At 40.1% G+C, this 26190-nt stretch overlaps 1 protein-coding gene across 1 annotated transcript; it reads left to right on the top strand.

Moving 5' to 3' along the window:
• The first annotated feature begins 140 nt into the window (after positions 1–140).
• On the top strand, positions 141–24244 carry TGDS (TDP-glucose 4,6-dehydratase). Its single transcript, XM_060769493.2, has 13 exons — positions 141–255; positions 428–660; positions 3186–3252; positions 5850–5918; positions 6938–7028; positions 7314–7456; positions 7821–7919; positions 8551–8610; positions 9988–10031; positions 12505–12670; positions 14612–14670; positions 18571–18668; positions 20886–24244. The coding sequence occupies exons 1-13, from the start codon at positions 229–231 to the stop codon at positions 20969–20971; spliced, it is 1242 nt and encodes a 413-aa protein (XP_060625476.2). The 5' UTR covers positions 141–228; the 3' UTR covers positions 20972–24244.
• The last annotated feature ends 1946 nt before the right edge of the window (positions 24245–26190 follow it).

The following is a 26190-nucleotide window of genomic DNA, read 5'->3' as shown; positions in this document are numbered from 1 at the left end:
AGGCGTGGCCAGGAGAGAGGGGCGGGCCAAGAAGGGGGCACGCCTGGCCAATGGGCGCCCTCCGAGCCAGAGTGGGAGGGGACGACGCCTAACCGACGGAGAGAACCCTTCGCTCAGAGAAGGGGCAGCGGACCAATCACGGGCGTCGGTGGGCGGGGCTACACTCATAAAAAGGCCCTGGCCACCTGCCTAGAAAACGGGAATCGTGCGCGGCCCCAGAGGGAGAGGATGGCCCTCCGTTTGGATTCCACCGCAGTGAGTGATGGCAGTTGATGTGGCATCAACCTGTATTGAGTTGGCAGACGAAGTGACATACTATTAGCAGGTCTAAAGAAGCCACAAAGAGACCTGGGCGGATGTGACGTAGGCAGAGGGCAGAGCGGAAGTGACGTGTGAACTGTGGTGGTATTATTTTTTTCTGTTTCAGGAGCCACTTGAGAAACTGCAAGTCCCCGCATGGGGAGCTGGAGCTGACAGACGGAGCTCACCCGCGCTCTCCCCGGATTCGAACCTGCGACCTGTCGGTCTTCAGTCCTGCCGGCACAAGGGTTCAGTCCACTGCGCCACCGGGGGCTCCTGTGCTAGAATGTCCGTGGAGCAGCACGGCGGGGCAGCGCCCTTCGCCAAGCGCGTCCTGGTGACCGGAGGGGCAGGCTTCATGTAAGTTCCCCCGAGGCCCCGGAGGAAGAGGTGGAAGAGGACCCCCTCAGGCCCTCCGTCGGCGCTCTCTGCTTCTTTCGCTGCCCTTTATACTTTTTGGCCATTGACAGGTTTAGGCCCCGAAGGCGCCTCTCTCTCTCTCTCTCTCTCTCTGTGCCTTCACCTCGCCTGTGACTTATGGCGACCCCATTCATGACCTAGTGTTTTATTAGGTAAGAAGAACTTCCTGACTGTGAGAGCCGTTCACTCTGCCCCGGAGTGTGGTGGAGGCTCCTTCTTTGGAAGCTTTTAAGCAGAGGCTGGATGGCCATTTGTCAGGGGTGATTTGAATGCAATATTCCTGCTTCTTGGCAGGGGGTTGGACTGGATGGCCCATGAGGTCTCTTCCAACTCTTTGATTCTATGATTCTATGCTCGGAGGCAGTTTTGCCCTCTCCTTCCTCAGAAATACAGCCTGCAACAAAAACGGTTTCCCATCAAGTATTGGCCAGGACTGGCCCTGCCTAGCTTTCAAGACCAAACAGGACTTGGTGACTTTAGAACAGTGGTTCCCAGAATTTTTTTGACCAAGGACCACGCTCCAACATTAGTACCAAAAGTGTTAGGAATCAGTCGAAGGCATTCATGGCCAGAATCGCTGGGTTGCTGTAAGTTTTTTGGGCTGTATGGCCGTGTTCCTGAAGCATTCTCTCCTGATGTATTGTCGAAGGCTTTCATGGCTGGAATCACTAGGTTGTTGTAGGTTTTTTCGGGCTATATGGCCATGTTCTAAAGGCATTTTCTCCTGACGTTTCGCCTGCATCTATGGCAAGCATCCTCAGAGGTAGTGAGGTGAGTTACCTCTGAGGATGATGCCTTTAGAACATGGCCATATAGCCCGAAAAAACCTTCAACAACCCATTCTCTCCTGATGTTTCCCCTGTTTATGGATTTCAATGGCTTCTCTGCCATATAATGTGGGATGAAAGCTGTGAAAGCTAATCAAATATGAACCTGATTACGCTAAGCTATCATGTCAGAGTACACAGAGAAGCCATTGAAATCCACAAGCATATGGACAATTTCAACAAAAAGGAAGAAACCATGAAAATGAACAAAATCTGGCTGCCAGTATTTAAAAAAACCTCTAAAATCATAACAGTAAATAAAGGCAGGGAAGCTCCAGGCAAGAAACAATCAGGGACAGTTAATCGCCTCTCAACAAAGGATGCCCCCAGGCAGTAAGAAGCTACACCTTGAAAACTGCTAGGCCATTAAATACTAATGAAGGTGGCCAATTGAAACATTCACATCTACCTCCAACAGACAACAGATTTTTCTCGCAACCTGGACATTCCACAGATATATAAACCCCACTTTCCTGGTTTCCAACAGACCTCACAACCTCTGAGGATGTCTTCCATAGATGCAGGTGAAACAGGAGAGAATGCTTCTGGATCATGGCCATACAGCCTGAAAAACTTACAGCAACTCAATTACATTGCAGAAAATTGCTGTCGGGTGAATCTTCTCTGCTCTGGCCTGGGAAGCCTCCCAAGGCTGGGAAAGCAAGGGTGAGGGCAACACCTTGTCGTTTCCTTCTCTTGTTCTCCTCCACCAGTGGCACAGACCCCCGGCGCTAATTTTCCCTGCATGTCACGCGACCCTTATTTTAGGTCTCGCAGCTTATCAGTGGGCTGTGGCCCATTGGTTGGGAACCACTGTGTTAGGGTATTAGGGCTCATTAAAAAGGTAATTCCAAGAAACTAAGCGTTCTTGCCTGTCCATAAGTATGTTCTTGTGACAGTGTTATTTCATTCTAAACTTGGTCAAGAAAAAGTTTTTGAACCCCATAATGGATGTAGTGTTCAGTTATGAGATACAGGCAGCCCCCAGGTTACAAACAAGATAGGTTTTACAGGTTTGTTCTTCCCTTGAATTTGTATATATGTTGGAACAGGTACATTTTAAAGTGTAACTCCAGCCATATCTATGTGTGATACAAACTCACACAAATACACACACATATATACTTTGGATTGCATGTCATTCAACACCCCTGTGGATTTGTTTTGCTGCCTGTATCCCTCTTCAGAAGATTTCACCTCACCTTCTGCCTGTGAGAATTGAATTTTGACAAATGTGGCTTGTGGAAATTACGATTGGCGATAAAGCTTCAGTTGAGACACCTTTCCCCCCTGATAACTCTTTCACGAGTGAATTTCCCTTCCTAGGGGCAGATTTCTCTTACTTCATGTTGTCTCACCCCTGTTCTTAACTAGAAGTCATTTGTAAGTCAGATGTTTGAAACTTGGGGACTGCCTGTACTATGAAAATGTAAAATATTGTCCTTTTTGTATTCTGGATTCCTAAGAAAAACCTTAGGAAAGTGTAGAGGTACCCTTGGAAAAAGCAGTAATGGTAACGCCATCAAAACTTCTGAAAATGTGGGAAATGGCAGAGTACTCATTTATGTGAACTGCTGAAATCTATGAAATTATTTGCAACAATATTAATGTTTTCGTCTTTTCTTTCAAAACCTGCAGTGCATCTCATGTGGTGGTTTCTCTTGTCGAAAGGTATCCAAACTATATGATCATTAATCTAGATAAGGTAAATTAATTTGTTTATATTAAGTTAAGCCTTGACATCCATGCACTGGCCGTTAAATATGCAGTTGTGTTTCAGGATGCAAATAATTGAAATTCTCCTGCATGGTCTAGTGTAGGCTCTTCAACCTGTGGCCAAGCTTGTAGCCAAGGGGGTGGTGGTGGTGGTTTATGGGTTTAATCCCCTCCCTGAAAAATTTCAGGTAAAAAAAAATTATTTACTCATGAATAACCAAACCTCCTTGCTAAGTCTATTAGAAGCAAAAAACTGCAAGCACTACCTCAACCAAATGTTGGTAATTTCTTCACACTATCATTATCTACCTTTCTGCCAAGTTACATTGCAATAGCAGCAAGAGTGGAAGCAACCATGTTTTGACATTGCAGGTGTTTAATCAATATTTTTGAAGTGAAGATGACGTAATCCACCAGAACTGACATCAAAATCGGATTCCCCAGGTTAAACTCCATAAAGAAACTTAAGTTTAAATACAATTTATATTGTTTCCAAGTATGCCTCAACTATGATAATTTGTTTACCCTTTAAAATTTTAAGCTATCAAATATTTTTGAATAACTAGACACCAGATTAAAGGTATTTTTATGTAGTTTCTAAAAATGTAATATGTGCGAACCATTAATTTTGAATTTTAGATATTCCAATTTCAAGTGAAAATATATGTATAAGAGATCTTTCATAATGACCAACATTTTAATCAACTTTTTTGTATCTCTGACCAACATTTTAATCAACTTTTTTGTGAAAATTAAACACAATTATAGATTGTATGTAGTATAATTTGTTTTTTACCCCCATGTAATTATCCTTAATATTTTTTGAAATATTATAAAAAAACACCTGAAAGTAGTCATGTCACTGCTCTCTTGCTTTCCTCCCCTTCAATGATTCAGGACTTTTTACCTGTGAAGAACGTTGCACAATTATGGTAATCTCAGGGCCTTATTGAGATCTTGTGCCAGATCAGGGGACAACAACCTAAAAAGTAATCTTGAAACTGCAACCACAAATGCCCAGCAACTGAACGAATAAACAACAGTAACAAAACAAAATGAATAAATAGACATTTGTGGTGACAAGGGAGTCAAAAAATTGTTGAAAGATGTGGTGCATCACAGTGTTTCTCTGTTTTGGCAAATGAAACTTTGGATGCGAGTGCCTCAAAACAGTTATTACTCTCAACTGGACTTGCAGTCTTGAGTGTCCACTGAAGTTTATCGACAGAGCCTGATTTCTGTCAAAACTGTATTGACACAGTTTTCAAGTGTTTCCAACAGGAGTTGTGGCATTCTTTTCTAACCACTAAATTACCAATTAAGGGTCATTTTCAGGGTTTTTTTTAACTTGAAACTTTGTAGCTAAAAGAGAAATTAGTTTTAATTAAATCTATATAAAAATATAAAATGAGTAATGGAATTTAAATTATTTTGTGTTATAGACCTTCTTCATGATTTGCTAAAAAAAAAAAAAAAAGCCCCAGTCACCCTGTTCAATGCTTAGGAATTCTGGGAGCTGAAGTCCAAAAAATCTGTAATGCCACAGGTTGAAGATCCCCTCATTAGTGGTTTAAGTGTTGGATCAGACTCGGAAGACTAGAGTTCAAATCCTTGCACAAACATGGAAACACTCTGGTTGTCATTAGGGGAAAAGCAATGGCATTGGATTTAAACTAATTAGAGGATCATGTGATTTACTTATGTGTCTGATATTTATCCTTACTGATTCTAATGGGAACCTTTCATTGTACAGCCATTAATTAATAATTTTTATTGAATTTACCTGAAAATCATTGCTGGCAAACAGCTTATATTTTCTATAGAGGAGGTTTTGCTTGGATGCTGATTGGAAGCAACACTGTGTGAATATATTCTCAGTAGTTGATTCTTAAATTCAAATATATATTTTTTGAAAATACATATAGTTTTAAAGCTTGTTGAAACAAGCTTTAGGATTTGTGTGTTTAGGATTTGTGTGTTGTATCTGCTCCTATACTAGCAGCTTATTATAGATGAAAGTATTGATACTGACTAAATCCAGAATCTGATAAGTGCCCACTCCACTGGTTTGAGAGTTTCAAAATGTAATATTTTTGTTATATTGATAAAACATCTAGCCATTGTATGCAAACAGTTAATATTGTATGTAGCTGTGGTGAGAAGCTGCAACTAATTACACGTGAGTTTCACAAGCAATTTGTATACTAAAACAGAATCAATAAATGAGAAGCATAACTCATGAAACAAATCTTAATTAGAAATAAAAATTATTACAGTGTATTCTATGGGCTAAAAATATCCCACTTTATTGGTTAATATGAGTTTTCCTGATCTAGTTTGGTCATAGGGAAGTAACAGTACTTAATTTGTCCATGTGGGTGCATATTATCACCAGGCAACATTAACTTGCAATTCAGCTGTTTCTGCAAGTTGCATCCATTACAGTCTTGTGCACATAATTTGGATTTCAAGCATGTGCACATTATTTTGCATGCAATCCTGTCTTGTGAAATGGACAGGTTCTGTTACTATATCTTCTAGAAATGAAGTGTAATGTACCTTTTTTTCTCTCTTTCTTTTATCAAGCTGGACTATTGTGCAAACTTAAAAAACCTAGAGATTGTTTCTGAGAAACATAACTACAAGTTTGTCCAGGTAGGTTCAACTTCTTGGAAGATTTATTTATTTCGTATCAAAAGCATTGTATAAATTAGCTGCCAGTAAGTTTCCGCAGGATGTTATTGTGTGCAGCTACGTTCTGCTTGGTGTTTATGCAGTGTTTCCTATATGTTAGTGTTCGATCTAAGGTGACACCAAGATATTTAGGATGGAAACAATGTTCAAGCTTTTGACCTTCCCAGGTAATTTTCAATTTCCTGTTGGCTTCGCGGTTCCATAGGTGAAAAGCACACACTTTTGTCTTGGCAGGGTTAGGTTTCAGGTGGTTATCTTTAAAGTAGCTGGAGAGATCTTTCAAGGCAAGTTGGATTTCAACTGTTTCAAAGTCTTTTGCTTGTGTTGTTAGGCCAAGATCATCAGCATATATAAAGCTCTTTGTGAATAGTGGCTGTGGCTGATGGTTAATAAAGATGTTAAACAAGGTCAGTGCAAGAATGCCACCTTGGGGTAAACCATTCTTTTGCCTCCTCCATCTACTTTCCTGCCTTGAAACTCCACATAGAAGCTATGGTTTTCTAGGAGGGTCTGGACAACTTTTGTAGAATTATAGTCCTGGGTAATATGATAAACTTTCTGCAGCATTTTCTTACGTTGACCGTGTAATAGGCTGCTGTTAGGTCGACAAAAACTGTTCCAGCAATGCAACCTTTCTCATATCCTTCCTTGATGTATTCAGTCAGATTAAGAATTAGGGCTGTACAGTTTTCTCCTGGTTCTTGGTAGTTCACAGCACTTCTAAAACCATATTCAAAACTGAGGCAATACTTCTCTGTAGACTTTTCTGATAGTCATCCTATTGAATTGAGGTCTGTTTCTGTGAAAGTGGACATTGCTTTTGTTAAAATGATGTGTCAATCGGGAAATCTCTTTAGAAATAAACTGAATTTTTGTCCTTTTTTATAAAGAAAGGCAGAAAACCTCATTTACTCAAAATGGAGATATTGTTGTGTGTGTAAAACTGATATTCCCTAATTTTGTCTTTTCTGTTTTCATAGGGAGATATCTGTGAGCTGAATTTCATAAAAGAATTATTTGAGACTGAGAAAATTGATATAGTATTACATTTTGCAGCGCAAACACATATAGGTGAGCACTACATAGTACTAATTTTCAGCATCTGTACAATTAATAAATTGTATACTTGAAGATCTATTTGTTACAGGATGCTCAGAGGCAAAGTTTGTGTTGATGTTGGATATTTATTTTGATATTGCACCTGGGGGGGGGGGGGGGAGTCCATCTGTATAACTGTTGGGAGCGGAAAAAGCATTCTTTCTAATATGAGTTGAAATCTAGAAGTCCCTCCATAGCTTTGACTTTTTGTTACCCATATTGAGCCATTATTTCTCCCTGTTTTGCCTTAAATTTTAGATCTTTCCTTTTTGCACAACCTTGAATTCAACTATGTTAATGTTTACGGGACTTACATTCTTGTTAGTGCTGCTTATGAGGCTAAAGTGGAGAAGTTCATCTATGTCAGTACTGATGAAGTGTATGGAGGAAGTTGTGATCAGGTGAGTTTGGATCAATTTTCCCCTTGTCTTTAGATCTTTTTATAACTGCAGGTCAATTATGAATAGCTTTGTTTATTTGCTTCTCATGACCAACCTAAAAATCTGTTCTAATAATAGGAGTTGAGCATCTCTTGTCTGCAACATAATAAGCCTTTTGTGGCTAGCTCTTTAAAATGTTAGGAAGGCAAAGGTATTCCATTGAAGAAATGTATTCATGTATTTCTAATAGGATGTTTGATAATGTGCCTAACTGGGAGATTACTGTTTTTCATTAACTGTAGCCATTTGTACCCTAATATTTTGTATCAAATTTTATTTTTTCAACATAGTAAATGTCTAGAATGTAAACATACTTATTTTCTAGGAATTTGATGAATTGTCACCCAAAAAGCCTACAAATCCTTATGCGTCATCTAAGGCAATTGCTGAATGCATTGTTCAAGCCTATTGGGAAAAATATCAGGTAAGCAATAATGAGCCTAATGAGGGTTGAAATTTTACTATTTTTCCAGTGTGCTCAATTTTTGCAGAGATGACTGGGTGTAAACTATCGACAGCTACAAGGAGTTGGGGTCCCAATTTCTACTGGGAACCTCCAGGGTTGTTGGAATGCATTTCCCCCCCTAAAACCAAAACATAATGAGGTATGTATTGCCCAAGGCTTTCATGGCTGGAATCACTGGGTTGTTGTAGGTTTTTTCGGGCTATATGGCCATGGTCTAGAGGCATTCACCTCACTACCTCTGAGGATGCTTGCCATAGATGTAGGTGAAACGTCAGGAGAGAATGCCTCTAGACCATGGCCATATAGCCCAAAAAAACCTACAACAACCCATAATGAGGTAGTTTCTCTCTCCCTTTGGAAATCCAAATCTTAATTTGTATAGTTGCTCATTAGAGCAGGACTGGCATCTACAATACGAGAAACGGCCCCAAATCTCGACACTTCAGAATTTCTTATTTTGATTTTATGTGATATTTTAGAGATATAAATAGAACACTGCTTAGTCTTGTTTTGGAAAGGAAATGCTGTAAACAATTTTATGGCTGTTTTGATTGGATTTGGTCTAGTAATATATATGTCTATCTTAAAGTTTCCAGTCATTATCACACGGAGCAGCAATGTTTATGGGCCTCACCAATTTCCAGAAAAGGTAGGTTAGATACGTTTCAGCCAGTACTCTTGTTTAAAAAAAATCCCTATGTAGAAATGCTTGTTCATAGATAAATGTTAAAGAAGTAATAAAATGAACATTTGCTTCCTGAGAAAGCTATAGCATGGCATAGGTATTGCATGTCAGTAGACCGGGAGGTGTGGGGGCCTCTTTATCAATATCTGACATTTCATTTTCCCTAAAATAATGAAAAGTCTGGAAGTGTAGTTTTGCTTTATAAGATCATTTTTTCACAACAAAGCCAAACTTCATAATTGCAGTTAATTCACGGGGTTACAGGAGAACTGCAAAAGTGGAAAAACCAGAAATAAATTTAAACTTGGCACCTTTTCTTGGAATCTCTCCTCTAGTGCAAGTCTATGGTCAGCTTCCACTAGAGCAGTGGTTCTCAACCTGTGGATCCCCAAGTGTTTTGGCCTACAAATTCCAGAAATTCTACCAAGTTTACCAGCTGTTAGGATTTCTGGGAGTCGAAGGCAACAACATCTGGAGACCCACATGCATTAGAGGTTAACCATGGAATCATGCTGGAGGACTTTGAAATACCTAAGAAGTGTTCTCTCAATAGATCTCCAGGTCACCTAGCATGACTGTAGTAAACTTCTAGCAATCACAGTTGAGAACCTATAGAGAATCTGCAAATAATGAATTACTCCAAACTTGGAAGGCCAGGATATTTAGTTGCTGCCACCAAGCAGTAAGAATTTGACCACTTGTGCAATTCATGTCCTCAACAATGCAGTTGGTCTTTTAAAGACATGTTTACTACGTGTTTAAATTAGATACAACATTAAAGTTAACTTATGCAGATTTACTTGGTAGTGAATCCTACTTTGCTCAGTGGGACTTACTCGCTTATAAGGGTGTTGTGAATTGCAACCTAAATTGGGAGTTTTCTTTCATTGTCTACAATACATTTTTCATTTTCTTCCACATAAAGCTATTGACAAAGATTCACCCATAACCTCACTGGAAGGTTTATAATGCCACCAGGAGCTAGATACAAATGCCTTTGGTGCAGGATATGATTCACTGATTACCAGTTCCCCCCAGGCTGTCTTGGCTCTTGCAAATAGCCTTCTGACATTGTAAGGGCACTCTGAACATATTGCCACTTGTAAGCAATGATTGAGTTGTCATATAACGAATGTTAGCAAAATATTAAATGAGGGCTGTATGTTTTAGTTCTTTTAATTGATGTGCATCATTTGTATTGCAGAGTGTTCTGATCATGTATCTATACTCGTTGGATCCTAGATGGGGAGGGAGCTATAAACATTGAGTCTTTTTCTTTTAAGTCCTGGTGTCTGCATTGTAATTGTTATTGACTTCTGATTTTAAAAAAATATTTCTTAGGTTATCCCGAAGTTTATTTCACTCTTACAGCAGAACAGAAAATGGTATGTGGCATAGTTACATTTATTATTCCCACCCTCAATGTCTTTTCTTTTAATAATTTTATTTTAATATAATACATCTACAATCTATATATATAAATTTGTTAGGGGCATCCAACGAGGAAACAAAACTCAAAAACCTCCCAACGAAACTTAACCAAAATTCCCATGCCCATAACACAACCCACAAGGTACAAACATATCTACTCAAAATGAAAAACAACACAACAACACACTCACAAAACAGCAAAACAACAAAACTCAAAAATCCCCCAACGAAACTTAACTAAAATCCCCGTGCCCATAACATAACCCACAAGAAACAAACATACCTACTCAAAATGAAAAACAACACAGCAACACACTCACAAAACGGCAAAACAACAAAACTCAAAAATCCCCCAACGAAACTTAACCAAAATTCCCGTGCCCATAACACAACCCACAAGGTACAAACATACCTACTCAAAATGAAAAACAGCACAACACACTCACAAAACGGCAAAACAACTGAGCATGCGCATTGGCGCCCAGCCGCAAGTTCCATCGCGCGCGCACATGGCCTTCCGGCCAACGTTCCCTCTGCGGAAACCATGCCCACTCCAAGCCCCGCCGCGCCGCTTCCCGCACACACACACCCCCTGCCGCACACACACACGCAACCCAATGCTCCATCACTCCCCCCACCGCCGCACACACACGCAACCCCACTCCCCCTGCCGCCGCACACACACACGCAACCCCACGCTCCATCACTCCCCCCGCTGCCGCACACACACACGCAACCCCACGCTCCATCACTCCCCTGCCCCAATCTTACCTCCTTTTACTTCAGGCCACCTCCAAACCCCACCCCGTCCCTTCCCGCCCTGTCAAAATCTAGGAAAGACAGGAAGGAAGGAAAGAAGGAAGAAAGAGAAAGGGAGGTAAAGAAAAAGGGGGAAGGAAGGAAAGTTAGAGGAAGAAGAAAAGGAAAGAAAAGGAAAGATGGAAGGAAAGAAAAGAGAGACAGCAGAAGAGAAAGAAAAAGGGGGAAGGAAGGAAAGAGATAGAGAAAGAAGAGGAGAAGGAAAGATGGGAAGGAAGGAAGGAGGGAGGGAGGGAGGGAGGTAGGGAGGGAGGGAAAGAAGGAGAGAAAGAGGGAAGATTGGCCACAGCAACACGTGGCGGGTAAAGGTTGTTATTTCTATTATTATTATTATGATGCTATTGTTCCTATGAGACCCTTTTAAGGGGAATGGGAGAGGTGTCAGGTCCCAGAGGCAATGCACTGCATTATTGTTATTGTTATGATGGTGGTGAAATAAAAGGAAATAAGAAGTGAAAGAAGGAAGCAAACAGGGAGGGAAGAAAGGCAAAGGAAGAAAGGGGGAGGGAATGAAGGAAAGAGAGAAGGATGAAACCAAGTAGTGAAAGAAGGAAAGAAAGAAAGAGGGAGAGAAGGAAGAAAGGAGAGAAAGGGGGAGGAAAAGGGGGAAGGAATAGGTAGGTACCTCTCTTTCATAATACTCCAGATATCTACCTCAACTTTGATAAGTTTTACTATAGGCCACAGCAACGCGTGGCAGGGCACAGCTAGTACACATATAAATACATGGACACATACACATACATAGTCAACTTGCCACCCATGTTGCAGTTACCCCTCGTCCCATTCACAGTGCACCCACCACCTTGGCTTCCATTACTAATTCTCATAGAGTTTATGCTCATTTTATTTACCGCTCTCTATAATTCTAGGTCAATATATTCCTCTTGTTTTTATTTCTTCAATTCTCCCATCAGATATGCTATAGCCAGCTTCCAGTTTCTTCCAAAAGCTTCATGGCTTTCATGTTTCAAATTATTAGAAATCTTGGCCATCTGTGTGTAATTCCAGTTTGTTCCTCCAATTTTTAATGCTTAGTATTTTTCCCCAGCTTCTTAAAGATGTACTTGGCAAGATGCGAGAGGAAACAGCTTGAAACTGATGCCACTGATTTAAAAAATAAAGGGTCTAAATTGGGTTTCCCAAATTTTGAACCTCAAGGGCTAATCTAATATGCATTCAGCTTTTCATCAGACATGTAGCTCCTTAATGCCATATTCCACCACTAGAGGTCATAGAATGCTAAATCTCTGTTAAAATTTTAGTATTGGGAGGAATTACATTCATCAGCTCCCACTGACGCAGACCACAGTCTTGTATGTCAACGCTTTCCCATAAATTTTAAACAGTCTCATTTTGTGACAAATAGTTGTGAATGCAAGATGCATGTTATCATCAGCTCTTGTGATTTGACCTGCATGTTAATTGTTTCACAAAGTAAAGAGTATCAGCTCAAATCATAACATTTTAGACATCACCTCCATCTAGTTTTGGTGAGTTTCATTTGGCAGTTTATGATCTTACAGACCTGAATATAATGTTAGGAGAGTGACAGTCTTGTTAGGGAGAGTTGTACTAAAGGTTATCAATTACCTTCTTTCCCTTTAGTTGCATTCATGGCTCTGGACTTCAGAGAAGAAATTTCCTTTATGCTAGTGATGTAGCAGATGCATTTCTTACTATATTGAAGAAGGGACAGCCTGGTGAAATTTATAATATTGGGACCAACTTTGAGATTTCTATTACGCAACTTGCAAAGGAATTAATTCATCTTGTGAGTAACATAATTGAAAAATGTCACTGATTATGAGAGATAATTAGTTAATTTGAACTTATGCATTTTGCTGAGTGAATGGCTCTGAGATAGATGCCTTAGGCAACATATATATGGACATGGACACAGGGGAAGGTGCAAAGCTGGGCTTGTTTGCTTTGCTGTTTCTTGGAGTCTGCTAGCATTTTGCTCCTCTACCAGCTTTAACATTGCATCTCTTTCAACTCCTCTGCTCTACCCAATCTTGGTCACATTTCATACAAACTGCGTTTTGCTTTTTGTTTTGTTTAAAGATTTGATGGTTTTAACATAGATTTTCTCAGTTTTATGTTTTCAAAAAACTTTTTTCATGGGTGGCTTTAGGTTTGAGAAAAAAGCTAGGTTAATTGATACTGTGTTCTGAGGAAGTTTTGTTATTAATGGAGGGGTTATTCAGGCTCAGTTATTGGGCTCCTGGTCAAACTTGTGTCCACTTAGTTCACACAAGTGGCTTGTCTATCAACAATTGCAATGAGAGAACTTCCACCATATTTACTTATTTAATTTATATCCCACTTCTTCCAATACAGAACCCAGTATGGGCTCAATTACACAGTTATGCATTTCTGCATGTATTTAATTAATGCATTTCACCGATTCTAAGATGTAGGGAGCCCCCGGTGGCGCAGTGGGTTAAAGCACTGAGCTGCTGAGCTTGTTGATCGAAAGGTCGCAGGTTCGATTCCGGGGAGCGGCGTGAGCTTCCGCTGTCAGCCCTAGCTTCTGCCAACCTAGCAATTCGAAAACATGCAAATGTGAGTAGATCCGGCAGGAAGGTAACGGCGCTCCATGCAGTCATGCCGGCCACATGACCTTGGAGGTGTCTACGGACAATGCTGGCTCTTCGGCTTAGAAATGGAGATGAGCACCACACTCCAGAGTCAGACATGACTGGACTTAATGTCAGGGGACTACCTTTACCTTTTTTAAGATGTAGGTTTCTCCCCCAAATTGAGGTGCAAGAAAGGAATTGAGTTTTTTCTTTAAAAAAGGATCAGGAGCTGTGTCTCAGAATGAGAGGGGAGCCAGCTATCCTGGTCAGCCCCTGGAAAATCTTCTCAACCTGCTCCTGATGTAACCTGGTATGCTGACCTCACCCTGGGTTTGTTTTGAAGGGAGAAGATCATGCGATGGATGCAGCTCAGAGAGAGCAGGAGCTATATTTCCCTTTCTCTCCCTGTCCTGCTTGCTGCCATTGGGAGTAGAAGTCACTGGCAAGGGGACGGGGAGATGGAGGGAGCCACGGAGAGCCACTGCTGCTGCCTCACACTCCTCCGTCTCCCTGTCATTTCATCACTGGACTCCATTTCCAATGGCAGCAAGCAGGACAGGAAGAGACAGAGAGAAAAGGACTACTACCATGTGACTATTACCCCAAAGAAGCAGTCATCATCCTTGATCCTCTTCTATCAAAACAAACCTGGGATGAGGGCAGAGTGCTCTGGCTAGCAGTGGGGGGCAGAGGCGGCAAAACAAAAGGGAGGTGTGTGGTTTGGGAGGCAGAGGCAGAAGTGGAAGTGAGTTGGGAAGGCTTTCCAGGGGCTGGGTGGGACAGTTGGGCTGCCACACTAGTAAAGTCTAGGCTCAACTAAAAGTGGTGTGTCTTGCAGTTGAAAATGCATTTTTTCAAAACTCAAAGCTCAAAAAAAATCTGCATCCAAAAATTGATTGTGTCCTAATTATGGTATTGTAATACAGCACTGGATACAGTGTGGGTATATTCTGAAAGAAAATGTTACTTTGAACACTGTTATACAATTGAGAAGAATGCATTAATAACTTAAATTAATTGCTGTAAAAGCTATCTATATTACATAGAAGTGGCTTTAGATAGAAAGCAATGAACACTGATACATGTTTTTGCTTTTTTATTGGTAATATGGATCTTTACCTCCTTGACAGATAAAAAATACCAGTTCAGATGCTGAGACAGAATATTGGGTGGATTATGTTAAAGACAGGTAGGATGTTGGTGATGTTTTTTAATGTTTATGTATTATATGTGAATTTGTGTCCCGGCATTGAATGTTTGCCGTGTATATGCCGTGCTCCGCCCTGAGTCCCCTTCGGGGTGAGAAGGGCGGAATATACATGTTTTAAATAAATAAATAATAGTTAGGACTACAGCTTTAATCGTCCCCAGTTAACATAGTTAATGACGAATAGAGTTGGGAATGACTATCACACAACATCCAGAAGGCTACATCATTCTCATTGTTATTGTTGTGTGTGCTTTCAAATAATTTCTGATTTATGGCTACCATAAGGGGAACCTATCTTGGGATTTTCCTGGCAACATTTATTCAGAGAGGATTTGCCATTAGCTTCCTCTCTGCCTCAGAGTAAGGGAGTGGCAAATCCCCTCTGAGGCTAAGAGTGTGACTTGCCCAAGGTCACCCATGAGATTTTCAGGCTGAGTGGGAATTTGAACCCTGGTCTCTAGAGTCACAGTCCAGCGTTCAAACTACTGTGCTATGTTAGTTCTTTATATCATTCCAATGCTTGGTCCTAAATGACTAATGAACTGCCAAAATCCACACAATCAAGCATTGTGTTTTAATGCTAATGTTTATACTAGTTATGACTGTTTTGAGAAATGTTGATATAAAAAGTTCAAATTACTATCCCATGTTGGCTCTTTACATCATTCACATGCCTTGTCCTAAATGATCAATGATCTGCCAAAATTGTGCTTGATTGCCTATACTAGTAATTGAGAAATGTTGATAAGAAAAAGTTCCTCTTTAATTACGCTCCTCTTCTAAGTGAGAGATTGCAGAACAGAAGTGTGTATAAAAGATTAAAATGTGGGGGGATTTAGTTTGTAAAGATGGGGAAGAATCTGAGTACATGAAACTTTGGATAGAGCTATATAAATTGGAATTTGGTGGGCTTACATAGATGTTTATTTCATTTCTATGTCCTCTTTCTTCCAAAGTGAGTGGCCAAGCTATTCCCAGAAAAAGTCAATTAAAAAACATACCAGTGATAAGCTAATTTTGAAACATTCTGATACATGTATTGTTGAAGGTTTTCACAGCTGGAATCACTGGGATGTTGCATAGTTTCCGAGTTGTATGGCCATGTTTTAGCATCATTTTCTTCTTACGTTTTGCTGCATCTGTGGCTGGCATCTTCAGACTCTGATGCAGGTGAAATGTCAGAGAAAATGCTGCTAGAATATGGCCCTAAGGCCCGGAAGCCCACATCCCAATGCATCTTAAGCATTGTGCATAATTTATGCAAAAGATGAAGAACATTTTATGCTGCTGTAACTTTATTTTGCACTTTCAGAGTAGAGTTGAGTAGCTTGTGTATGTCAAGTGGTAACTGCCAATAACACATGGAAATGTCTAAAGGGGCAAGGTTAAATCCTTGTGCAAGGCACCGCGTCTCATATCAAGAAAAGTCTCCTTAGTTTTTCCCTCCTCTTTTTCCTACGTGTTGTACCTTTTAAATTGCCAGGGCCTTTTAATCTAGTAGGAGAGGGAGTGCCTTCCTGATCATTGCAAGCCCCTTGAGCAACCTTTTGGGAAGGGTAAAAATGCTAATTACAGTCAAATGACTTACTTGAGACTTAACTGCTTTAAGGCATTTCTGCCATTAAACAATGTTCTCATTTTTAGGGACAAAAATGGGACCTAAATATACAACAAGAATTGGACAATTAAGTACTTTCATTGGAACATTTTACGATTTATATGTCCTTGAAGCAATGTTATATTGCAGTACCTCCTGACTGCCTTGAAACAGAGCAAAACTTGTGAATGTTGAACTGCTCCTCAATGTGGCTTTTACTTGCCTGCTTCTTGATGTTTCAGTTATCAGATGATGCTTCTTTCATATATTGTAATTTGACTGGGAACATGTATTATAGTAAGAAGTAATGATTAGTCCCCGTAAGGACACCCATATTTAAAACACTTAAGATGGCTGTTGATGTAGGGACATATACACTCCCAGCCTTAAGCTGTCTCAAAGTGCATTCGCTATAGCAAGAGCTATAGGCTATAGGAAGGATAAGCTATAGGAAGGATAGGCTATAAGGAAATCTTGAATTGAATTTTCAAAGTTTTTCTGTTGCATGCCACACTTTAAGCATGCTAGTGGTGTGAGTTACTGAAAAAAATATGCTGTGGTCTGATTTGGCACACTTGAATTTTGTATACCTTTGGGCTTTAATTTATGTTTCCCTCTTTTGTAAATGTACACATTAAAACCAAAAGTACATCTAAGCATGCTATACTATGTTGTGGTTTATTATTACATTTCCAAGGACTTGCCTGCAGTAGACCAAATTAGCTACTAATTGGGTTGCTGTGAGTTTTCCAGGCTGTATGGCCATGCTCCAGAAGCATTCTCTCCTGACATTTTGCCCACATCTATGGCAGGCATCCTCAGAGGTTGTGAGGTTTGTTGGAAACTAGGCAAGTGAGATTTATATATCTGTGGAATTTCCAGGGTGGGAGAAAGAACTGTTGTCTGCTTGAGGCAAGTGTGAATGTTACAATTGGCCACCTTGATTAGCATTAAATGGCCTTGTAGCTTCAAAGCTTGGCTGATTGCTGCCTGGGGATCCTTTGTTGGGAGGTGCTAGCCGGCCGTGATTGTTTCATGTCTGGAATTCCCCTGTTTTTTAAGTGTTCTTTATTTACTGTCCTGATTTTAGTGGTTTTTAAATACTTGTAGCCAGATTTTGTTCATTTTCATGGTTTTCGCCTTTCTGTTGAAATTGTGCCTTTTTTGATTCAGATAAAAGGATCACTCTTGTCCTGCAGAGGTGAGAGGATCCCCAAGAGGGATCCTGTCATCTCTGCAGGAGTCTACCATATACCATGTAGCTATGGAACCACCAAACGCAGCACCCAAACACAAATCAAGGAACATGAAAGGCACTGCAGACTACTTCAGTCAGAGAAGTCAGCCATAGCAGAGCACCTGATGAACCAATCTGGACGCAGCATATTATTTGAGAACACGGAAATGCTGGACTACTGTAACAACCACCATGTCAGACTACACAGAGAAGTCATTGAAATCCACAAGCATGTGGGCAATTTCAAAAGGAAGGAAGAAACCATGAACATGACCAAAAGTTGGCTACCAGTTTTAAAAACTCTAAATCAGGACAGTAAATAAAGAGGAACACTCAAAAAGCAGGGGAATTCCAGATAAGAAGTAATCGGGGTCAGCTAACTCCTCCCAACAAATGATTCCCCCAGGCAGCAATCAGCCAGGCTTTAAAGAAGTTACAAGACCATTAAATGCTAATCAAGATGGCTGATTGCAACATTCATCCTTGCTTCAAGCAGACAAGAGTTTTCTCTCATCCTGGCCATTCCACAAATATGTAAACCTCACTTACCTAGTTTCCAACAAACCTCACAACCTTTGAGGATGCTTGCCATAGATGTGAGTGAAATATCAGAGAATACTTCTGGAACATGGGCATACAGCCTAAAAAGCTCACAGCAACTCAGTGATTCCAGCCATGAAAGCCTTCGACAACACATAACTAATCCATTGTATAAAGGCTGCCTTTCAAACTGGAAATTTTCCGCGGCTAAATCAAGTATTAAAATTTCCAAGCTCTCTTGTGTTTATACATATTGTTGTGGTTATAGTCATCCAGTTGAAGGTTAGGAATGATTTGGGTAGCTTGCTTGGGTAAATAATGCCTGATTGCATAAGCCATGTTGTGCAAGTTAATGGGAGAAATATTGATTAGTATCAACACAGTAATAGGTTGAAAGGAAAAAAAGACAATGTCTAATTACCTTTTGTTAATGATTGATATATGTTGCTTGGAAGTAAAAAATATCTCCCATTGTCTCTCCTCCCCCCCCCCCCAAAAAAAAAAGACCTATAAATGACTTGGGATACCCAATGAACTCTGGAAAAATGTACGGCTTGGGATGGAGGCCTAAAGTACCTTGGAAAGAAGGAATAAAGAAAACAAGTATGTTATTTTGTCAGTAATTCTGAAATGGATGTAGAGGAACAGAATAGGAACATTGTTTTCAAAAGTGCCATGGGTTATTTGGATACTGCCATAATTCAAACATTAACAGTTCAGAAAATTAAACCCCTAAAGCTGCAGTTACTAAAGCAGAGTATTCCAATACTCATTTGTATTTGCATATTCTCATAAGGGCAAATCAAATGGACTTTTGTGGCTTGGAGAATGGACAGTGTATGTTACCGTCAGAATGCCAATTACCAAGATGCATTCTTTTATATTGACAGCATAACCACATAACACTGTATTCAGTTTAGTGTCTTCTAGCTTATGTATTTGACACTGCAGCAGAAGGAAGAAAATCTTCCATTTTACAGATAACATTTTTTGCTCATATCAAACGGTATAGTTTTATTTGTGAAGCATCCATTTTTAATTTGAATTATTTGTTAAACTCACAGCTTAATAAAAACAAAAACAGATTGATAGCAACAGCAAAAACAGCTCAGGAGTAGCTGGAAGTCCACATTTGCTTTGAAAAATCTTCCTTTTTATGCTGAAGAATAAAGTGGGACTCTTCAATGTGTAGCTACTCCTTGAGACTTCCAGGAGAGGAAGTTCACCTTCCCTCCCTCTTTTTTTAAAGGCAGGTCCAGGGAGTTAGCACTCCTGGGTCCTTGTTGTTGTTGTTCATTCGTTCAGTCGTCTCCGACTCTTCGTGACCTCATGGACCAGCCTATGCCAGAGCTCCCTGTCGGCCGTTACCACCCCCAGCTCCCTCAAGGTCAGTCCAGTCACTTCAAGGATGCCATCCATCCATCTTGCCCTTGGTCGGCCCCTCTTCCTTTTGCCTTCCACTTTCCCCAGCATAATTGTCTTCTCTAGGCTTTCCTGTCTCCTCATGATGTGGCCAAAGTACTTCAACTTTGTCTCTAGTATCTTTCCCTCCAGTGAGCAGTCAGGCTTTATTTCCTGGAGGATGGACTGGTTGGATCTTCTCACAGTCCAAGGCACTCTCAGCACTTTCCTCCAACACCACAGCTCAAAAGCATCAATCTTCCTTCGCTCAGCCTTCCCTAAGGTCCAGCTCTCACATCCGTAGGTTACTACAGGGAATACCATGGCTTTGACTAGGTGGATCTTTGTTGCCAGTCTGATGTCTCTACTCTTCACTATTTTATCGAGACTGGGTCCTTAAATTTAGCTAATTAATTTAATCAGATAACGCTTGGATGTTTTACCATTTTCTAATAAATTAATGTTTATCCTAAAGAGTTAAATAATCCAAAATATTGAGTGTGTTAAAATAATCTAATCTTTTCAAATGGTACTAATTCTTAGTGGGTTTGGAAGCATTTTATTTCTGTATACTTCTTTTATTATAAAATACATGTTTATCATGAAACACATTCACTGATTTTAAAATACTTGATACAACTCTGTTCTTGTTAATTTTTCCTCTTGTTACTGCATTCTGTCCACCTTTCTTTTAGGCTTCAGATGTGCCAAACAGTCAGACAAACTAAAAAAAACCCTCTTTCCTTTGTAGAAGTCACTCACCTCTGCCTTAGAACATGCTGTCAATGTAACTTGATACTTTGCCACATGAGATAGAAAAATCTTCAAAGTGAAGAAAACCAAACAAGCCCAAACCTGTGTTCATGATTATAATTAGATTGTGGGTGCAACCATGCTTTCTGGTGCAAGCTTAGCTTCATCCTGCTTTGAATTGCACTGTGTTGTGTGTTGCTTAAAATACTGTATAACCCTCACATCCAAGGGACCGGTACCCATGATTTAATTTACTCGTGTCCAAAAATGTTTTTTCAAGACATTTTCTAGGGTTTCTTTGGTATGCTTTCACCAGAAGTTGATCATAATGTCTTGCTAGAAGAGCTGGAAATGGAAGGAGCAGTTTCTATGTCCTCTAGTGCACTGGTTCTCAACTTGTGGGTCCCCAAACGTTTGGCCTTCAACTCCCAGAAATCCTAACAGCTGGGATTTCTGAAAGTTGTAGGCCAAAACACCTGGGGGCCCACAGGTTGAGAACCACTACTCTAGTGTGATATGCTCCTGCCGGAAGTCACCCAATTCAGTAGGGTTCACTCTTATTTGCAATTTCATATTTTCATGCTAAATCCGGGAACATGTCCCCTGCAGATATGGTGGTCATGCTGTATTCGAATTCTAATTCTAACATTTATTCTCTTACACTAGTTGAATGGTATCAAGAGAATTTCTACAACTGGAAGAATGCAGAGAAAGCTTTGGAGCCTTTTCCTGTTCCTGAGAAATCTGTATGATTCAATCTCCAACAAAACTGGGGGGAAAAAGAAGTGAAGAAAACTATTCTACCTCAAGACCATATTATGAAAAATCTGCTTAAGCTGCTAAAGTGATGGTGCCTTGTTTTCCAAGAAATGTGAAATATCAGGGTCAAAGAAGAAGATAGAATGAAATTCTAGATCTCTAATCTTAATCCTTTTTGGGGCTCAACTTAATTTAATCAACATTCCAGTGCAATATCAAAACTCAAATGATTTTTGAACATAAATAATGGTATTAAAGCAATTTTCAATGAAATGTATTTGTTTAATATATTAATTTTATATTGTGTATTAACTGTTACTTTTAAAAAGTCTAGGTAGCAATTTTTTTCACTGAACTTGGCAGAGAGCTTATGCCAAATACTTTTCTATTGTACTTGCTGGAATAACATACTTATTTCAATCAAATATATTTGATTTCCCTTCTGTTTATTTCATAATTCTACAAATCTGTTAACATTGCAGACATATAGGCTCTTATAAATACAGATACATATTACATGATGCTTTTTCTGGGTTATTTTAAAACTTTTTTCTGTGTCAAGAGTGACTTGAGAAACTGCAAGTTGCTTCTGATGTGAGAGAATTGGCCATCTGAAAGGACGTTGCCCAGATAACGCTTGGATGTTTTACCATACAGAGGGAGGCTTCTCTCATGTCCCTGTATGGGAAGCTGGAGCTGGCATATGGGAGCTCACCCCACTCCCTGGATTCGAACTGCTGACCTTTCAGTTAGCAGTCTTGCTGGCACAAGGGTTTAACCCATTGCACCACCGGGAAAGGTTTAGAGCAGCTTGGCTGTATCTTGTATTCCAGTCTCTCCTTCCATTTTCAGTTCTGTCCAAATAGCAACTGGAGGATCTGAAGGAAATGTAAGAATCTAATCAGCCTTACGTTAGCTTCACTAGGATTTTGCAAGGTCCTCCAATGCAATTCTATGGTAACTTGCAGGAGAAGCATGGTAACTTGCTTGGAGGACAATTCCTACTTTTTAGTAGTGGCAGCAACATCATGACAGTATGCAGTGTATAGTAACACAAACTCCCCTGATAGTCTTTTTTGTAGATGTTTAGAATCCTAAAAGTGCAATAACCACAGTTCTGGCATACCAAAGGACCACGCTGTTGACTCAGGATATTGGGCTATAAATCTAATTCCTATAATGAAAAATATGAAAGCAGCATTATTTTTCTTCATTGCATTTTCAAGTTATGGCACTTCTTAGAACAGGTTTATCAGCTTAGTCCATGAAGTGCATGTGGATTGACTCTTTCCACGAATTGCATAGGGCTTCATTAGAATCAAAGCTCTGCCAGTTACAAAATGTAGATTGCTGCTTGAAAGGGATTGCTTTGCTCCATGGAATTATTTTCTGTGTAACAGTTCCGAAAGTTCCTTTTGAAAAGTGATTTGGTCTTGTTACATATTACAGTGTTTGAGAAGTAATCCATTGCTAATGCTAATTGAATCTTGAAAGAGTAATGTGCCGTATTACTTTTTGCATGGCTTGTTCCTTTCCCATAAATATTTTGTAATTTTTTGAGAAGCAAAATCTTAAGAGAATGATATAAAAATTGGAAAAAACCCCAACATCCTGCTATCATGGTAGCTCTAGAAATGCCCTGGAAACTGTTACTTAGTATATTACGTAAAGGAACTTTGCTCTTGCTTGTTACATTGCTTTTGAAATGTATGTATGTTGACACAAAAAGTAACTAGTCACAGGTAATTCATTCCTTGATTTTAAGATTGTAAAATTTACGCTACACCAGGTCTCTTGTGCATATTGTTTGGAACACATGTCTGCCTCTCTCACATGTCTGTCTCTGGAGCACTGCCGGGTCTGGGAGCCAGTGTTATCCCTGGGACTCTGGTAGGTTAGTGCCAAAAACAAAAAGCCAGAAGGAACTGGAAGGGCATTTCCACTTAAAAAAAAAATCAACTTTTCAAAATGTTAGACAGTGTGGGAGGGCCCTTGCAATCTATTCGAAAGATGAATTGCCGCTCCAGGAAGCTTTCACAGTTTCTTAGTGGTGCTCGTTTCCAAAAAAGTACCAAATCTATCTGAAGGAATTGAATGTGCAGAAGATATGCATTCTTTTGCTATAAAATGCATTTTTTTCAAGCCCTGTAACTAAGTGATTTGATTCATTTTGATAGTTTTGACCCGTACATAATATTCTACTCCTAGCCAACAATGTTCTGCCACCAATTTTTCATGTTTTTGTTTTTTGCTTTGATACCTTTTGGAAACAAACTCCACGTTTTCTGTATTTGTGTTAGAAAAAGAGCAGTTGGGAGTGTGGAGGTCTCCATGTGGCCAGGGAGTAAGGAAGACCATCCCTGATCTAGAGTAGTAGGGGATAATGGTGTTGGACTGGAATCTCCAGCATATTATTTTGCCATTTTCTGTGCTGGTCAGGGCTCTTGGGGTCCAACAGTAGCCTAATCATTGCTCGGTGTGCTGTTACTTTGGTTTTGCCCACATGTTTACAATTTTCTCTCCCATAGTTTCCAGATGCTCTTTAGCAGCTTATTTCAGCTAGACCAAAGAAACACTTAGTGCACCTTAAATAGGAAAAAGTTTTATTTTACACAAGCTTTCACAGATCGTGACCCAATCCAGAGGTATCTGATAAAAGTTGTTTATGTCACATATAAGGCCCAAAGTTTCTTAGGCCCAAATCCAGCCCTCAGTTTTTGCTGGAGTTTGGTTCCACAAACCCCAGTGGATACCAAAATCAGTGGATGCTCAAGTTTCACAATATGCAAACGTATGCCATGGGATCTCTGAAATGATACGAGTCTATAGCAGGTTATGCCCACACACAAATATATTGCAAGGATTGCTTTTCCTTTTTTGTTGTTTGAATCAGTGAGTGCATATCCTATGGATATAGAGGGCCAACTGTAATACTAGTGGAGAGAAAAGTCTCATTGGCAAGGCTGCACTGGATTGCATCATTGGACAATGCCCTAACTCAGAAAATAGGCATTTGCTGTTGGAATAGCCACTGGGCTGGCTCAGTGACATCAATGGATACTCATCTTGGTTTTTAACATGCTGCAATACATTTTTAAAAATTCCTTCATCAATAATGTCCTGTCAGCATAGTTGAAGTATATTTCTCCTTTTTAAAACAACAAGGGGGCTTTTAAGAATTGGGGGTTGCATTATTCATAAACCCATTGTCAAGTTCTATGCAATGTAAAATGACTGATGAAATAAAATTATGATTTGATAACGTAGTGATGTTGATTCATAATACAAATGTAACATCTGCATGTTTACTTAACGCCAAGGGTTTAACCCTTGGACTGTGGACTTTTCATTCTCATTAGGACCTACTTCAATGGGGAAAAATGATCAGATTGATTTGATTTGTATAGATCAAAAGCTCCCAACCTTTTTTTTTTTTTTTTTTTTTTTTACCAGGGACCACTCTCCAACATTAGTACTAAAAGGGTTGCGAATCATTTTTTGGCCAACTTTAGTGATTCTGTTTGGTTATTTGGGGTGCCGATTCAGAAAATTGCATTGGATAGACCACATCAGTTCTAGTTTCTGATACAGAACATATGCCATCCAGTAGTTACCATCTGCTCGCCCACAGAAAACCATATTTAATAAGCCTCGGCACTGTATGAGGGTTTCATGAGACCAGTCGCTCTCATTGCAACAGTGTAGTAACAATGAGGCCGTGGACCATATTTTATTTATTGCGGACCACTGGTGGTCCACAGACCACAGGTTGGGAATCACTGGTATAGATGAATGGCAGGTTCTGCTGCCTCTGTCATAGTGGTTGTGCTGCTTTTGCAGTCTCCTGCCTTGCTCTGATCTTCAGGCTCCAGCAAAGTCCCTGTGAAATTAGACTTACTTCCACTCATCATTATGGGTGATCATTGAGTGGACCCATTGAATTAATAAGATTTTGATTATGCTCTCCAAAAAGGAAGTTAACAGATTCACTCCATTAGAATAAATGATTGCATTTATTTTAGCCACACTAACCCAAGGCACCTCCTTCAAAGTCAACATGGCCAGGATTAGATTGCTGGCTCTTTTTGGGACCACTATGTGTGCAGCGCCACAAAGACACCAGATCTTTGGAAATTAAGTAGAGCCAGTCTTGGTTAGTACTTGGATGCAAGGCTGCCAGAGAATGCCAGGTGCAGTTGACTATATTTCAGATGACCAAACTGGCAAAATCTCTTAAGTGCTCTTGCCTAAGAAAGCCCTATGCAATTCATGGGATCACCATGAGCCAACAGGCAGCTTGAAGGCACATACACATTCATATGTGGGACTGAGAAATACTACAGGGTTTGCCCATGTATTTGTCTTTTTGGCAATCCATGGTATACGTCAGGGTTTCTCAACCTTCCTACTGCCGAAACCCCTTAATGCAGTTCCTCATGTTGTGGTGACCCCCAACCATAACATTATTGTTTTTGCTGCGTCATGGGTGTAATTTTGCTACTATTATGAATAATAATGTAAATATCTGATATGCAGGATGTATTTTCATTCACTGGACCAAATTTGGCACAAATACCCGATACACCCAAATTTGAAGACTGATAGGGTTGGGTGGGGTGGGGGGTTATTTTGTCATTTGGGAGTCACCTGCAATCAAAGAGCATTCTGAACTCCACCAGCAATGGAATTGAACCAAACTTGGTACACAGAACTCCCATGACCAACAGAAAATATTGGAAGGGTTTGCAGGCATTAACCTTAAGCTCACCTGCATCCAGATAGCACTGTGACCTCAAACAATGATATATCAGGACCAAAACTTGGCAATACTCAATATGCCCAAATGTGAACATTGGTGGAGTTTGAGGAAAATAGACCTTGACATTTGAGAGTTGTGGTTGCTGGGATTTATAGTTCACCTACAATCAAAGAGCATTCAGAACCCCACCAATGATAGAATTGGGCTAAACTTCCCACACAGAATCCCCATGCCTTGAAGGGGCTCACTAGTGATAGTCTCCCTCCTGCCTTGCACGCTCTCCCTCACCCACACATGTGCACCACACTGCCCACCTGCTCTCCTTTCCCTGCTTGAAGTTTCAGAAAGAGCCTTCCTCTTGGCTGAGAGGCCTGCTGAGAGGCTGGCTAATATCAGCGGAGGATTCTCTCTGTTTCCAAAAGGAAGACAAGGAGAGGCACTTGCCAAAGGGGT

Source organism: Anolis sagrei, chromosome 3 (assembly GCF_037176765.1).
Source record: "Anolis sagrei isolate rAnoSag1 chromosome 3, rAnoSag1.mat, whole genome shotgun sequence".
In the NCBI taxonomy this organism is placed as follows: domain Eukaryota; kingdom Metazoa; phylum Chordata; class Lepidosauria; order Squamata; family Dactyloidae; genus Anolis; species Anolis sagrei.
This window is presented reverse-complemented; position numbering and strand designations above follow the sequence as displayed.

What these genes read in the sequence shown, in the direction of transcription:
- TGDS (XM_060769493.2), top strand. Translation starts at nt 229, where the DNA reads ATGGCCCTCCGTTTGGATTCCACCGCA. An exon ending in TGCAGCGCAAACACATATAG is followed by an intron (nt 7,029 to 7,313) that starts GTGAGCACTACA and finishes CTTAAATTTTAG; the next exon opens with ATCTTTCCTTTTTGCACAAC. An exon ending in AGAAGGAATAAAGAAAACAA is followed by an intron (nt 18,669 to 20,885) that starts GTATGTTATTTT and finishes CTCTTACACTAG; the next exon opens with TTGAATGGTATCAAGAGAAT.